Raw genomic sequence first — 14,067 nt, forward strand, 5'->3', positions numbered from 1 at the left:
AGTCAAAGAACCAAGGACAAATACGTTCGCGACGCAGCCCTGGAAAGATCTCCATCCCGGACAACTGCGCTCTTTTCTAGGCAACTATGTGTACCTGGCTACACCAATCAGCCCCAAAGGAGCCGTTGTATGGCACAGAGGGACCCAAGCCATGAGCCCCATTCCTGCAATCTTCGATCAGAACAGCATCCGGCCGGGGGGTCGTCAAGAATCCAACGTGGGTATCATCATGAACAATCCGTCTGCGGTGGTGGCGATGGTGGTGGTTCAGCCCGTGGCATTCATTTTCGGCAGCTATGGAGCTACCTAGCCGGATCAAGGTTTTCGTTGACCTCGTTGATAGCACCCAAAAAACCCGTTCAAGCATGCTCCATTGATGATGCAGTGTGTCGAGTGCGAAATCCTTTTTCAAAACCGCGCTGCCTGTTTAAATTCCCACAACCGACCCCTTAACCCCGGAAGAAGCACATTTAAGCGGCCTGGAGACACGCATGTTAGCATGGTCTTGGTTCTTCCTATTTGGATCGTCATTCGACACCAGGTGAAATGAAGAGGACTTGGCGTCTCTCATCCATTGAGGCCGGCGCATTGTATAATCGTACCTTGACGGCAAACTTGCGGAGGGGGAAGTGGGTGGTGCGCTTCTTGGTCTTCTCAAGAACGCGGGAAGCGTCCTCCTTGGAAAGGCGGCGGCGGATAGCGCGGGTCTGCTTGGCGCGGAGATCGAGAGGGAGGTACTTCTTGTTCTTGTAGAAGAGACGAAGCTGAGCCCTCTGCTTGGCGTTGATGATGGTAAGGACACGAGCGATCGACTTGCGGAGGTCGTGGCTGTAAAAAGATGCGCCTGTCAGCCAACCCGTTCAATCCTCCCTGATATTCCCAAAGATTCGTCCAAGTTCCCATATCGCGTTTTCATAGTGGCTCGTGGTGAATCGGCGGGTGCAAAATCGACGTACATCTTGTTGAGCTTGGTACCGGAAGAGACGATCTTCTGGATGCGAAGCTGACCCAACTCAGTCTTCAGCTCACCGAGTTGCTTGGTGAGCTCGTCCTTGTTCTTGGACCAGAGAGCGCCGGCCTTGACCTTTCCAGAAGACTAAAACAATTTGGAGTCAGCCAATGCACCGTGTTTCCAAAAACTTCAATCTGCCATCGGTTGGCGTCTGCGATATCGTCGCAAATAAGATCATCGGCGAAGTGCAGCAATTGCCAAACAAGACATCGATGAAATTGGCAGCATAACAGTGCCCCCCAAAGAGCCGTCGGACATGATGGGCCGTACGTACCATCTTGAATGTGATTGACGTCGAGCTTGAAGGACGTTGGGTGAGTAGGGCTTGACCACGACAAGTATCAGAGGATCGCGGTCTTCAGGCACTCGCTATCCAACAAAATCTGAGAGGTGTGGATGCGCAAATTCGCAGGGAGGGCGGAAAACCCTACCGTTTCCGAGGTGGTCCGTGCGTTGCCGCCTGCCAAAGGTGAACGGTCCCGCAAAATCCAAATGCGGTTAGCTTGGGGTTTGGGTCTTCGTAACATGCACACAACCGGGGCCACTCCAACATTTCTAAAATCTCGAGCAGCAGTCAGGAAGTTGACGACGATTCTGCACTAACCTCACCACCCAGCCAAAGTCCACACAATGTCGTCCGCGGCGGCTCCCCAGACGAAGACCTTTGGCAAGGCGACCCGGACGGTCCCTCACTCGTCCGAGAAGGCCCAGAAATGGTACCCTGCTGAGGATGAGGCCCAGCCTCGCAAGGTACGTGCATGCACAAGTTTTCCAGGCGACCGGCGACGTTTTTGGCGAAGTATCGCGAGATGCACTTGGTGGAATTGCGGCTGGTTTGGCGGTTATCGATTTGGCGCGGAAATGGGGACAACCAGGGCGCAAGTGGAGGGCGGCAGCACTTGCTGCGATTTTGGACTTTGGACCGCAAAGTGCATCTCGTGGAGGCGACGACAAGAGGCGGACATTCCCAAACTTTGCGAACACAACTGATTCTAATTACGATGTTCTCTACAGGTCCGCAAGACCATCCGCCCGTGGTCTCCCCGCAGCACCCTCGTCCCCGGCACCGTCCTGATCCTCCTCGCTGGCCGTTTCCGTGGCAAGCGCGTCGTCCTCCTCAAGGCTCTCGACCAGGGTGTTCTTCTCGTCACCGGCCCTTTCAAGATCAACGGTGTCCCCCTCCGTCGCGTCAACGCCCGCTACGTCATTGCCACTTCCCAGAAGGTCGATCTCGCTGGCATCGACGAGGCCAAGATCAACGAGATCGCTCAGCCCAAGTACTTCACCGCCGAGAAGTCCAAGGAGAAGGCCGGTGAGGAGGCTTTCTTCAAGCAGGGCGAGAAGCCCCAGGTACGACTTCAGAATTCCGAGCTGGAACACGGGGCGCACAATGCTGACATAGTGATGCAGAAGAAGGAGGTTTCCAGCAGCCGCGTTGCCGACCAGAAGGCCATCGACAAGGCCCTCATCGCCAACATCAAGAAGGTCGAGTTCCTCGCCAGCTACCTCGCCTCTTCTTTCACCCTCCGCAAGGGTGACAAGCCCCACGAGATGAAGTGGTAGATTGTGGGCATGGGTGCTAGGGGACTGCATGCGGGAGCGGTTCGCGGTATGGCTCGGTCAGTTGCATTTGGACGTTGACGGTTCTCGGGTCCATTACGGCGTCTGTTATGAGGGTTTACAGTCATCAGGATGGTAAAATACGGCTTCCGGTTTTGCAGAGGATACGGGTCACGAGCGAAACTCGAGGCATTGGGGACGCCCCATGGCAATGTACAGGGGGCTCGTGAAGGCACTCGACTCTCGCAGAGAGCCTGTTCCTCCTGGTATCGCACCAAACCATGCGATTAGGGATCCGTCCAAAGAGCGGAAGATCAATACCTACAGATGCTATTTACTGCGCCTACCGCATACTCGACCATTGATATCCTTCGTGCGTTCTATGTGCGAATCTGCGTCTCTCATCGCGTCGGTGTATGTCTGCGAATTACACGTATCTAGTGAACAGCTACGACGACTGTATGGTGAGTCTTTACGATTTATCAGCACTTTACATAGCTCGTGTAAACATGGCTTGGCCCTTCTGTCATATGTTTTTCAACAATAACTGAGGTATCTTCGCTCGCATGTCTATATGTGTGCTGACCAATCGTGTCCGCCGCATCCTGCTATAACTTTAGTATTATCAACCGTGATGGTTATGAACCCGCGCCAACGTTCACGGCCGCAGTTAATGTCTATCATTGTTCAGACGGGAGAACGGTACGGTCCGCAGCTATCTCGCGTGATAGTAGTTGTATGAACCTTGATGTCATGCTTGGCCTAGACTCTTGAGATGTGCATCAGCTGCCAGTGCCGAGGCGCTGACACCTGGCATGAGGTGACATGGAATGTATCGTCGGGTCCCCTGAGTGATGAAGCCCTATCTTCAGCTCTGTCGTTCTGCAGCAGCTCAGCTGAAGAGTCGACCCAGGCCGCTACGGTACAGCGGACATGTAACTGTGGCGCCTGCCGCTACGTAACTGAACTTCTTCCACTAACAAAGCCACATCTCTGCCGTGCAATCATCAATCATCATCATCCCGACCATTTACGTCTGATCTAGGATCCTCCAACGGTTGACCTATCCTGAACAACCTTACCCCTACTAATACAGACATCTTATAGATTTAAACCGCGTCATATTCTTCGCCGGCCAAGAGTGCTGCCTTCCGCCAACCCAGACCAATCGCATCCGTTGGAGTTCATTGATCTTCCCCCAATAGCTTAGGAGCAGCACTGCATCATGGCGGCGACAACATCCTCAACCCAGGGCTGGGCCCAGTTACGACAACAAGCCCGATCGCTCGAAACACAAGTACGACTGGACTGGTGATGGGCGTTGGGAATTGGGAAGGATCTGAGACTAACATTTTCTCACAGACCGAAATGCTCCTCCATACTTACGCCCAGTTCTCGAACCAGACCAACATCCCACCGAAGCCGACAGAAGAGGAAAGGCATACGGAAACGAGACTACGGGAGCTTTTGGAGAAGGTAAGCTTCCAGAGGTGAAGTAAAACTGTTTACATGAATTCGAACACTCCTAATACATTGCCTCTTCAGCGCGAGTCCGTAATCTCCAACCTCACCCGCCTCCTAACCTCGGACCCCTCCCCCTCAGCGCTCAAGCAAAACAACCTCTCCCTTCTGCGCGACAAGCTCTCGGACCACCGGCGAGACCTCTCCCGATTGCGGTCGACGCTCGAGACGGCCCGCACGCGCGCCAACCTGCTAGGCAGCGTACGCGACGACATCTCGGCATACCGCGCCGCCAACCCTGAGCAAGGCGAGGCCGACTACATGCTGGACGAGCGAGGCAGGCTGGACCGCAGCCACGATGTGGCCGACAGCGTGCTGAGCCAGGCATACGCGGTGCAGGACTCATTCGCGTCCCAGCGAGAGCGGCTGGCGCACATCAACCGGCGAATTACTCTTGCGGCGAGCCAGGTGCCCGGAATCAATACCCTGATCACGAGGATATCGGCGAGGAAGAGACGAGATGGGATTATTATGGGCTCATTCATTGCGTTTTGCTTCTTGATGTTCTGGTTCTTCTCCTGAGCGGCGATGGCGAAAGACGTGGGAGAGCGCTTCACGGAAATGAGAGAGCGGAGAAATTCTGCTCGAGGACGGTTATGCGGCTCACTTCTTGTTGAGCGCATGCTATGGATCTTTGGAAGCGTGACAGGATCGCATCTTCCAAGAACCCTTATCGCAAGCGGCTGTACATGACACACTACTTCAGTGTCGGGCTTTCGTACTTTGACGGGAAGCATGGCGGGGACTACGGCGTTCAGGGGCGTTGCGAGGCAAGCAAGTGTGAAAGTGATTTTACAAAATGATAATATAATTTACAAACCCAACAGAAAGTCCACAGCATTCTTGCCGGTTGAACCATGGCTCGTGGACGCATCTGCTCTAGACCAGAACAGACCAGAATTTCCCCGTTCGTCCGTGGCATTTTGAAATGTGCCCATTTCAGCCCCCGATGAGCCGACTGGCTTGCTCGTAAGCTCAATCAGCTTCCCTATAGCAGGAATTTGATGCTCAGAAACCTTGAGCTTATCGAGTTCTTGTTTTTCTGTTCCGGCAAAAGCTCTGTGACACGTCAGCTAGGCAATGGAGACTTTGTCACCCATATCATCTCAATGCATGTTTACGCCTAGGCATTCCGGGTCGCCTATTGCGCCGCAACAGGCCCTTCTGCCTTCAACTCAGGGACAGCCGCTGTCTTCCGCACATAGTTCTTCCCAACACCCTCCTTGGTCATCTCGTCCAAAATCCTCTGGACGCCCTTAATCAGGCCTTCCTTCTCATCTCCCTCCGCATCACCACTGCCCGCCCATCGAATTCGGCAGTTATGATCCACCAGATACGTGTAGCCGACCTTGCTGTTTAGCAAACCAATTGACTCCCGAATCTCGTCCGTGATCCCCTTTGTGACCAAGAAATACCTCTTCCAGTCGTCCTCATCCACCTTCTTGCGCAGCGAGCCCATAAACAGTCTGACCAACCACGCCTTCATGGCGTCCTCTTCAATATTGACCTGCACCAATTGCGCGCGCCCACCGCTCTGCTTCAGGACCGACTGCAGGACTGGGTTGGCTTCGGGAGAGACAAAGGTACGGATCTGGTTCTCGGCCCACATGCTGCTGAAGACAGTGACGACGGAGCAGTGGCCTTCTAGGAGAGGTGTGGTGTCGGCGGCCTTGGCCGCATCGTCCTTGGCGAGGGTCCGGCCATGCAAGTTGGGGAAATACAGGGAGAGGTCGGCTTTGAAGAGACGTGGCGGCGCGAGGAAGGTCTTGCCCTTATGAAATTGCATGTTGCGCCAGTCGCGGAAGTAGGGGCGGGAGATTTTGGATTTGCTAATGTCATAACGCCAATTAGTCAAGAAGCTGGGAGGATGATAAAGATACATGGCCAATGTCGGGATGGGTCCTCACAGCATCTCTCGCTTCTTCAAATGTTTCTCATAGTTGACGAAGTCATCCCTCTTCTGTTGGAGTGTGCGCGTGTCGATGCCTGTGTTTTCTCCAGGGTTTGGGGGGTTGTGCATGCCAATAGGCCTTGACAAGTGGGTTGGCGTGAAGGTATCGAGCGCCTTGCCGTAGGCTCTGGGCGCATTGGCTAGAGGGCCGGATTCTCTGAGGGATTCGATGGGCGACACGGGAGCCGCCGAAGCGGCATCTCTTGAAGCAGCATCGGGGGGCGGAGCTGGTGTCGATGGTGGTGTCGACGGTTTGGTTGTCTGTGGTGATGGTGTCTTATTGGCAAGCCTCTGATATGACACACTGAACGACCTCCATTGGCATAGGAGGCAGGCGCCGGCTGTCGACCGAGCTCTTATTGTTGCGCGGCTGAGCATGATGTGCGACGTGACGACGTATCGATTCGTGATGTTTCTGGCTCTCAAGGTTCTCCCAGAAGCTCCTGTCACGGTCCTTCTGATGTCAGTCTGTCTAACCCGCGCACCGTCCCTCGAAATTTCCACGCGCCAAGCAACCTACCCCACCAAGAGCATCAATTGACCCCACGCTCTGGGCCAGGGCACACAGTTTGGGGTCAAGCCGAACGGCTTTCTGGGGCACAGGCCGAAACAGCGGGGGGCAGGAACGCAACCAATGGGGTGCATTGTGCCTTGCCGTACTGTACTGCATGTAGATTTGATAGAAGTTGGGGTTCGGTTATCCGCGGGGATTATTCCCGACCAAGCCTTCAAGGTTCTCTCGGCCGAACGTCAGTTGAAGTCTGTAAGCCGTAGCAAGCCACCCCGCTGGATCGATTGAGGACGTTGATTGGGGTAAAGACAGCCGTCGTATCCTTTCCTTTGCTAAAGTATTAGACACAGAAAGCGGCAAGTCGCGGTAGAGTTATCGGAAAGTATTGGAGACATGTTTCTACTTTTTCCTGGTCTCGGGCCAGATGTGATCCCTCGAGCTGCGAGATCCCTTCCGGTCTCTTTTCGAAATAAACAAACTCTGCGCTTGGATCTATCGTCTCAAACGACTTGTCTGCAACATGAGGACCATGTTTTTGCGGCAGAGCTCCCGCGCCGTTGGCCGGCACGAACTGTGGCGTCTTAGTCGGAGAGGACTGAGCAGGGTTGCGCCGACTACGACCTCCATCATAAACCCATCTACGACTTCGTCGCCTACTCGCCCTCTTCCCGCAAACTCGAGGTCGTCTGCTCTAGCTCAACAGTCACCCTCTACGAGAAGAGCGTTCCATGCCACGAGAGATCTCCAAGTTATTAAGCCGGTCCTCCTTGCCGATATTGGAGAGGGTACGTCCAGAGCCAGTGGTCCTCGGTCCACCTTCTCCATAACTTCGCGCTAACGGCTTTTGCCAGGAATCGTCGAGTGCGAAGTCATCCAATGGTTCGTCGAACCGGGCGCCCGAGTCGAGGAGTTCTCGCAGCTGTGTGAAGTCCAGAGTGACAAGGCTTCTGTTGAAATTACTAGTCGCTTTGCCGGTGTAGTCAAAAAACTATACTACGAAGCGGGCGAAATGGCCAAGGTGGGAAAGCCCTTTGTTGATATCGACATTGAGGCCGGTCCGGAGAGCAAGGGGGTGGAAGCTTTGACTCCGCCTGAGCCTGTTTCGACCTTGGAAGGACCGCAGGCAATCAAGGGGGAGGCTATCTCGACATCTACACCACAAGCTGTTGCCCCTGAACTTAAACAGTCATTTATCGAGGCACCGTGGGCACGACAAACGCCAACAACACCCTCGCACGCGCCAGTGACGAAGCAGACGGGCAAGCACGCGTCGTTGGCAACTCCAGCTGTTAGGCACTTGGCGAGGGAGCTGAGCGTAGACATCACTCAGATACCTGGGACAGGCAAGGATGGACGGGTGCTCAAGGAGGATGTCTACAAGTTTGTACAAGCTAGGGACTCTGCGCCAACACTCTACCCATCTGCTGCTACGCCAACCTCGCCAGGCGTGACCGCTGCTGCGGCTGCTGCTGCTGCTACCGCCGCGAGCGCGTTCTCCTCCCCAGACGCAACGATACCCGGCCCTCAAAAGGAAACTCCGGTGCCTCTCACAAGGACGCAGGAGATGATGTTCAAGTCCATGACGCGGTCACTAACCATCCCACACTTCCTCTATGCCGACGAAGTCGATTTCACCCCCCTAGTCGAGTTGCGCACGCGCCTCAACCGGGTCCTCTCCAAGTCTGGCCTTCCCGAGGGCCAGGTCAGCAAACTGTCTTATCTCCCCTTCATCATCAAGGCCGTTAGCATGGCTCTTTACAAGTACCCCGTCCTCAATGCTCGTGTCGAGCTCGATAGTAACAGCAATGGCAAGCCATCCCTCGTCATGCGCAGCCAGCACAACATTGGTGTCGCAATGGACACACCTTCCGGCTTGCTCGTGCCCGTCATCAAGAACGTCGGAAGCCTCAACATCCTGAGCATTGCCGCCGAGCTGGCCCGCTTACAGTCTCTAGCCGTGGCCGGCAAGCTGTCGCCCCAGGACATGTCTGGCGGTACGATCACCGTCAGCAACATTGGTAGCATCGGCGGCACGTACCTGTCTCCGGTAATAGTAGATCGGGAGGTGGCCATTCTCGGCATCGGTCGCATGCGTACTGTCCCGGCATTCTCGACGGTGCCTGGGGAGGAAGACAAGATTTTGCGAAGACAGATTTGCAACTTCAGTTGGAGTGCTGACCACCGCGTGATTGACGGGGCGACTATGGCTAGGGCGGCGGACGTGGTGAGGACGATTGTTGAGGAGCCTGATGTTATGGTTATGCACCTCAGGTGATGTTATTTGGCATTCGGTTGGAGAAAATACACTAGTAAAGCTCGCAACCCAGCGTCTCCAGTTACTTTGTCTCTATTTGCTTTTATTATCCGAGTACCCCTTAGCGCATCAATACTATACACTGTATACATCTTTCATGTAGACAAGTTTTGCTCATGACAATTGCATTCCAAGATTCAAATGCGGGGCAGCCCAGGTACTTTACTTAATGTTCGATTTCCGAGTCCAATCACTATGCGATCTTGTCCAAGATTTTTGTGCAAGCTGTCCCGCATACAGTTTTCGCAACTTCATCAAAAACATATGATTGCGATGTGTGTTATAATCGGGTTGATACCTATTTGTGTTCGGCTAATCCTCCTTCTCGCATCCGCGGCCAAGTTTGAGCTAAACACACTCTCGATATCCTGGAGCAAGCGATCAGATGAGGAACTCTTGAACCGTTCCTTCAGCTCGAGTGTTAATTGGGATGTTTCACCCAGAAACATTGCCCCTCATTATACTTTGTTCTCCTTCTTTATCCTTACTTCTTCATCAGGACAGAGATGTGCGTGGAAGAAACCTATATCGGGGCGGATAAAGTGACCGTACGCCTCGATAATGTGACCGTATACTAACCAAAAGGGGCCGCCCCACATAGTATAGAAGATATCAGTAAATACCAGTAAATGTCAACCGTACTAAAATTTTGCAGTGAGCAACATTAGTATATATTTGTACGTTTAGCATAGCCTATAGAAGTCAGACTTACATGTAAACGAGACAGTTAGAATCGTATAGAAATCTAGTCTTTTATTATTATACGTAATAATTTAGAATTGTATAACCCGCTCCCTATACTATACCGTACGGTTCTGTGAGGGTACTGGCGGTTTGTTGTTATTCTATATATATGAGGCTACTATTTGTAAAGTTACCACTATTATTGCTGGCGGTGTTATTATTAGTACTGCTGGTGTAGTATTGGGGGGTGGCTGGCTTGTGTTAATCGTTACTAGTGTATTAATTATATTTATAAGACTTGCGATTTATACCTCTTGCCGCTAATTGATTTACGTTATTATAAGCTTCGGTTTCTTAGGAGGAGGCTAACGAGTGGGCGTATTGTAAATTAAATTATATTATATATTTGTATCCCTTTGAATATTATTGTTTTATAGTAGAAATTCGAAGTAGGTACTTCGTGGTATAGATTGTAGTCTATTAATTATTGGAGTATTATGTTGCGTTATTATTTTATTAGGGTCGTTTTTGTTTATAAATTTAAGAAAGGCCGTTGGGAATAGTTATTATTAATTAATTTAATATATTTTTATTAGTTAATAATTAGAGAAGGAGGATTTATAGTGTTAGGTTTAAGTTGTTAGTGTAAATTAATATAAGGTACGATAAAAATTGTATTGGGCCCCGCTAAGAATAGATAACGAATTTCGTATTAGTAAGGGAGATTATACTATATTCGAAATCGATTAGTATATTTTAGTTAGTGAGAGGGTGGATTATTTTTAATTTATTTTTTTGCTAAATCAATTTGCTTTGTAATTAATTCGAGGGTAGTAAAGTTTATTAAATATTGTAGCCGCCGTAGTATATTAGTATTATACCGCCGTATATTTTTAGAGGTTTATTTAATATATATTATAGTGAATTGCTCCTTTAACCGATTTAGATTCCCCTTGATAGCGTTAAGTAGGGTAATTAAATTAACGAACCGATTTTTAAGTAGTTTTTTAAGGATATTGTAAATGCTTTCTATATACGATGTAATTTTAATGCCGAAGTTACGATGCTATTTGATATGGAATATTGTAAATTCTTATGTAATTAGTAGGTAAGTTTTTAGTAAATATTCGATTAATATTATAAGACCGAGTTAGAGTAGTTAATAGAAGGCGTAGGGGGGAAAAGACTTACGCTTTTAATTAGGGAATTCTGCTATTAGAGTTCGTTAGCACTCTTAAAATTATTCGCTTGAATTGGAATAAACTACGGCTATTTAAGTAGAGAGAATACTATTGGTATTATTGAGTTATATCCTTCTAAAGTTAGGCGGGGTACAATTATTGAATTAATTAGTTAGTACGTTTTAAATTGTTTTATTGAGGTATTGGCAATAGTCTTTTATTGTAAGTAACTTTACAGTAACAATACAAGTTTGGTTATTATTATTAGTAGGGTTAATAAAATTATTATTAATTTTATTAATTCTATTATCCCTATAGCGGTCGTAGTCTTTATTATCGTTGCGGAAATGACTACTATTACTACTTTAATTACCGAACGCTATATTATTTAATATACTAATCTATTTTTTTTTAATATTAAAGGTGATATTCTTTATAATATACTATAAGTAAATTTAATATTAGGTATTATAATTAAAGACGGTACGGGCGGTTCTTTTAAATACATAATTATAATTCGATATTATTATGTTCGGTTTAGCGATATTTTTATTAGTAAGTAGTCTCTCGAGGATGCGTAGAACCTAGTAGAAAAATTCCTCCTTCTCGCTACTTAATAAGCAATACCCAATATTAAATATAGTGTATATATAAATAACGTTGTAAATTTATAGTAGAGGTATATTAAATTAATTTACTTTATAAGTATAATTTAAAGACTATACTTCTAAATTCTTCCTCTATTAATTAATATACTAATTGTAAGTCTAGAATACATAATTAATCGGATAATTATTATTATACGTAAGAGATTTACCCTTTTTACCTTCCTTATCCCTATTACTATCCAGCGTACTAAGTTTATTATTGTTACCCTTGCGATAAAGTTTTATAAATACTATAGAGTCTAATTATAGAGAATTGAAGAATTATTAGGTAGGGGTAAACGCGCTTACTTTCGCGATTTTAGCAATAGTTAGTATATTTAATATATTGCGGTTCCTAATTTTAACTTTTAGAAAGTCGGTTTATAAGGTAGCGGCGATATCCTTAAATATATTTTTAGGTTGTTTTTTATATTTAAAAATACTTTCTACAATTTAAGGAGTCCTTTTGAGTTGATGGTAGTTAGGTAAATACCTTACGGTATTTAGGTTTAAATTATAATTATATTAGTGCTGACTATAGTTGAATTTCTAGATATTACCGAACTTCTTATACTTTACGGTTTTTACTTTCTACTTACAATCTTTCTTATCCGACTTTAAAGCGTTGTAGATACCTTTAGGGATACGGTTAGTATATTTATTTCTACCCTCGCCGTATACGAGATTATATTGAGTGTACGCGCTATCGATTTTATTGTTATTACAGTTCGATATAATATAGAACCCTTTAACTTTAACGGTAATATTAATATTACGAAAAAGAGTCTTATAATTAAACCACTCCCGCTTATAAAGGTAGTATAGTTATAAAGGATATTCGCTAGCGTTATTTTCGTCGTTAGAGATTTAAGTTACGGCGGATAGGAGGGAGGAAGTGTTAATTAAATTAATTACATTAGTGGTGAATTTTAAGGAATTAATAAAGTAATTAGAGTGGGGTATTTTAAATAATAATTACTATAATAGCGGCGGCGGCGATAGTAATAATGAGGTATAGGCGCGTTATACGGTACGTGTTCAATCTTACAAGTGTGTTAGGGATGTATATTTATGCTGGTCACTGCAAAATTTTGGTGCGGCTGGTATTTGCTAACATTTGCTGATATACTGTATGGGGCGGCCCCTTCTGGTTAGTATACGGTTATATTATCGAGGCGTACGGTCACTTTATCCGCCCCGACCTGTATCTCCATCGGATTCCTCTTTTCCTCGTACTGTCCATGCCAAGAAAGGGGAAGAAAGAATAAGGAAAAATATTTTAAAAGGATACAATAATAAACGGCCGCCCGCCGGATCAAGCAACCGACAACCTGGAAGATATTATAGCAGACATACTAAGACGTACCAAGAGGTAACATTCTTCTAGTCGCGAAGTACCTCCTGGTACCTAGTGTAATCTAACCTAAAGAGTCACGTACAGAGCTTCAGATTGACAATACTTTTACGCTAAGTATATCCGCCATACCTACAAACGTATGTGTATAGTATAGACGAGCCAAGCCGAAAATCTTGGATGTATAATCTATATCGCCTCTAGGCACCTCTAGTCATACTTCTTCTTTTCTTTTCTTTTTTCTTCTTTTTGTCCCTATACATACCACACCACTTCTTAGGAAGGAACGAAGGAGGGGTAACTCGGTCATCGGCATCCCATTCGTTCCCAGCTCGTTGCTTGGTAATGACTTCTTTTTCGCGACATGGTTACTGTTGAGCCAAGAGATTGGCTAAGCTGTGCGACGCTTTTTTTTGGCTACGCACTCATTGCAGATTTGCCATCTAGTCAGCCTGAGCGGGAAGTTATGTCCACATCTGGATATGGACGGAGGGACGGAATGGGGTCGGGCGAGGGGTGGTCGTAGTGTAGTAATGGTGGGTGAGACAAGTAATAACAAGAAAACATAAGGATGAAATAAATGAATGGAAGGGGTCTGGGGGAGAGAAGGGGGCGAGGGGGGGGGGGGGGGGGGGGGGGGGTAGCATCATTTGGTCCTGTGTGATAGCAAGGAAACATGCAGGCTTTTTTTTCTCCTTTTCAACAGTGACTTTGAAAGCTTTGGATGAGGCCATCATCGAGTGCGACTGGAATTCATCGATGAGTTGAAGATTTCCTCGGTTATACAATTCCGATAACTTACATGGGGTTCAATCAAGGTATGGAATGGCCAGAAGGGGTGACTGATCTATCCTGAACCATCAAGGCGAAGAGAAAAGTATATTTTGCCGACGATGTGAAAATGAGGGAATTTTGTGCAACTCGACCCGCGCTCACATCTTACCCGCAAGCCCTCGAGATCGCTTCTCGTGTCACACAAGCCTCTCGACATTCGCTCTTCTCTTACGATGAGTGGATGTAACTCGCCGAGTTCTTCTCTACGGGTGTTTGCCGCCTAAGTGTGAGCATCAGCAAATTGTCATTGATGAACGGTTCGATATCTTGCTCGTTGTCCGTTGTATCCGTACATCTGGGGCTATCTCAAATACCCCAATCGGATTTATCCAGTCGCATACCCTTCTTACTCTCGTTGATGGCTCGGCTGCCCATTCACTGTCTTGCGGCACAGTCACAAGACTTTCTGCATTTGATTTATATACATAGTAGGCAAGAGCGTCGTAGGGCAAAACGAAAGGGAACCTCTTGGCGCCCAGATCAGTCATCACGAAACGG

The 14,067-nt window shown here is 47.9% G+C and overlaps 6 protein-coding genes across 6 annotated transcripts; 3 read left to right on the forward strand and 3 right to left on the reverse strand.

Annotated features, from left to right (window-relative positions):
* Positions 1 to 2: 2 nt before the first annotated feature.
* Positions 3 to 1,537, reverse strand: B0T23DRAFT_383798 (putative ribosomal protein L35). Its single transcript, XM_062837429.1, has 4 exons — positions 1,287 to 1,537; positions 957 to 1,096; positions 603 to 828; positions 3 to 479 (listed from the first exon to the last, which is right to left on the reverse strand). The coding sequence occupies exons 1-4, from the start codon at positions 1,287 to 1,289 to the stop codon at positions 471 to 473; spliced, it is 378 nt and encodes a 125-aa protein (XP_062690451.1). The 5' UTR covers positions 1,290 to 1,537; the 3' UTR covers positions 3 to 470.
* Positions 1,538 to 1,642: 105 nt separating this feature from the next.
* Positions 1,643 to 2,575, forward strand: B0T23DRAFT_406052 (60S ribosomal protein L6; the record flags this gene model as incomplete). The annotated part of the gene is made up of 2 exons (XM_062839075.1): positions 1,643 to 1,762; positions 2,027 to 2,575. The coding sequence occupies 2 exons, from the start codon at positions 1,643 to 1,645 to the stop codon at positions 2,573 to 2,575; spliced, it is 669 nt and encodes a 222-aa protein (XP_062690452.1).
* Positions 2,576 to 3,561: 986 nt separating this feature from the next.
* On the forward strand, positions 3,562 to 4,915 carry B0T23DRAFT_383803 (uncharacterized protein). The gene is made up of 3 exons (XM_062837430.1): positions 3,562 to 3,869; positions 3,935 to 4,048; positions 4,118 to 4,915. The coding sequence occupies exons 1-3, from the start codon at positions 3,798 to 3,800 to the stop codon at positions 4,613 to 4,615; spliced, it is 684 nt and encodes a 227-aa protein (XP_062690453.1). The 5' UTR covers positions 3,562 to 3,797; the 3' UTR covers positions 4,616 to 4,915.
* Positions 4,916 to 6,546, reverse strand: B0T23DRAFT_341512 (ATP10 protein-domain-containing protein). Its single transcript, XM_062835890.1, has 2 exons — positions 6,001 to 6,546; positions 4,916 to 5,922 (listed from the first exon to the last, which is right to left on the reverse strand). Exons 1-2 carry the CDS (start codon positions 6,420 to 6,422, stop codon positions 5,235 to 5,237), a joined length of 1,110 nt encoding a protein of 369 aa, XP_062690454.1. The 5' UTR covers positions 6,423 to 6,546; the 3' UTR covers positions 4,916 to 5,234.
* A 251-nt stretch (positions 6,547 to 6,797) lies between these two features.
* Positions 6,798 to 8,957, forward strand: B0T23DRAFT_421613 (2-oxoacid dehydrogenases acyltransferase-domain-containing protein). The gene is made up of 2 exons (XM_062839773.1): positions 6,798 to 7,340; positions 7,407 to 8,957. The coding sequence occupies exons 1-2, from the start codon at positions 7,076 to 7,078 to the stop codon at positions 8,828 to 8,830; spliced, it is 1,689 nt and encodes a 562-aa protein (XP_062690455.1). The 5' UTR covers positions 6,798 to 7,075; the 3' UTR covers positions 8,831 to 8,957.
* A 3,807-nt stretch (positions 8,958 to 12,764) lies between these two features.
* Positions 12,765 to 14,057, reverse strand: B0T23DRAFT_406056 (uncharacterized protein; the record flags this gene model as incomplete). Its single annotated transcript, XM_062839076.1, has 6 exons — positions 12,765 to 12,804; positions 12,876 to 12,924; positions 13,006 to 13,106; positions 13,758 to 13,789; positions 13,826 to 13,870; positions 13,920 to 14,057. The coding sequence occupies 6 exons, from the start codon at positions 14,055 to 14,057 to the stop codon at positions 12,765 to 12,767; spliced, it is 405 nt and encodes a 134-aa protein (XP_062690456.1).
* Between the last annotated feature and the right edge of the window lie 10 nt (positions 14,058 to 14,067).

The sequence above is a fragment of the Neurospora hispaniola genome (assembly GCF_033458365.1).
Source record: "Neurospora hispaniola strain FGSC 10403 chromosome Unknown B0T23scaffold_6, whole genome shotgun sequence".
Classification (NCBI taxonomy): domain Eukaryota; kingdom Fungi; phylum Ascomycota; class Sordariomycetes; order Sordariales; family Sordariaceae; genus Neurospora; species Neurospora hispaniola.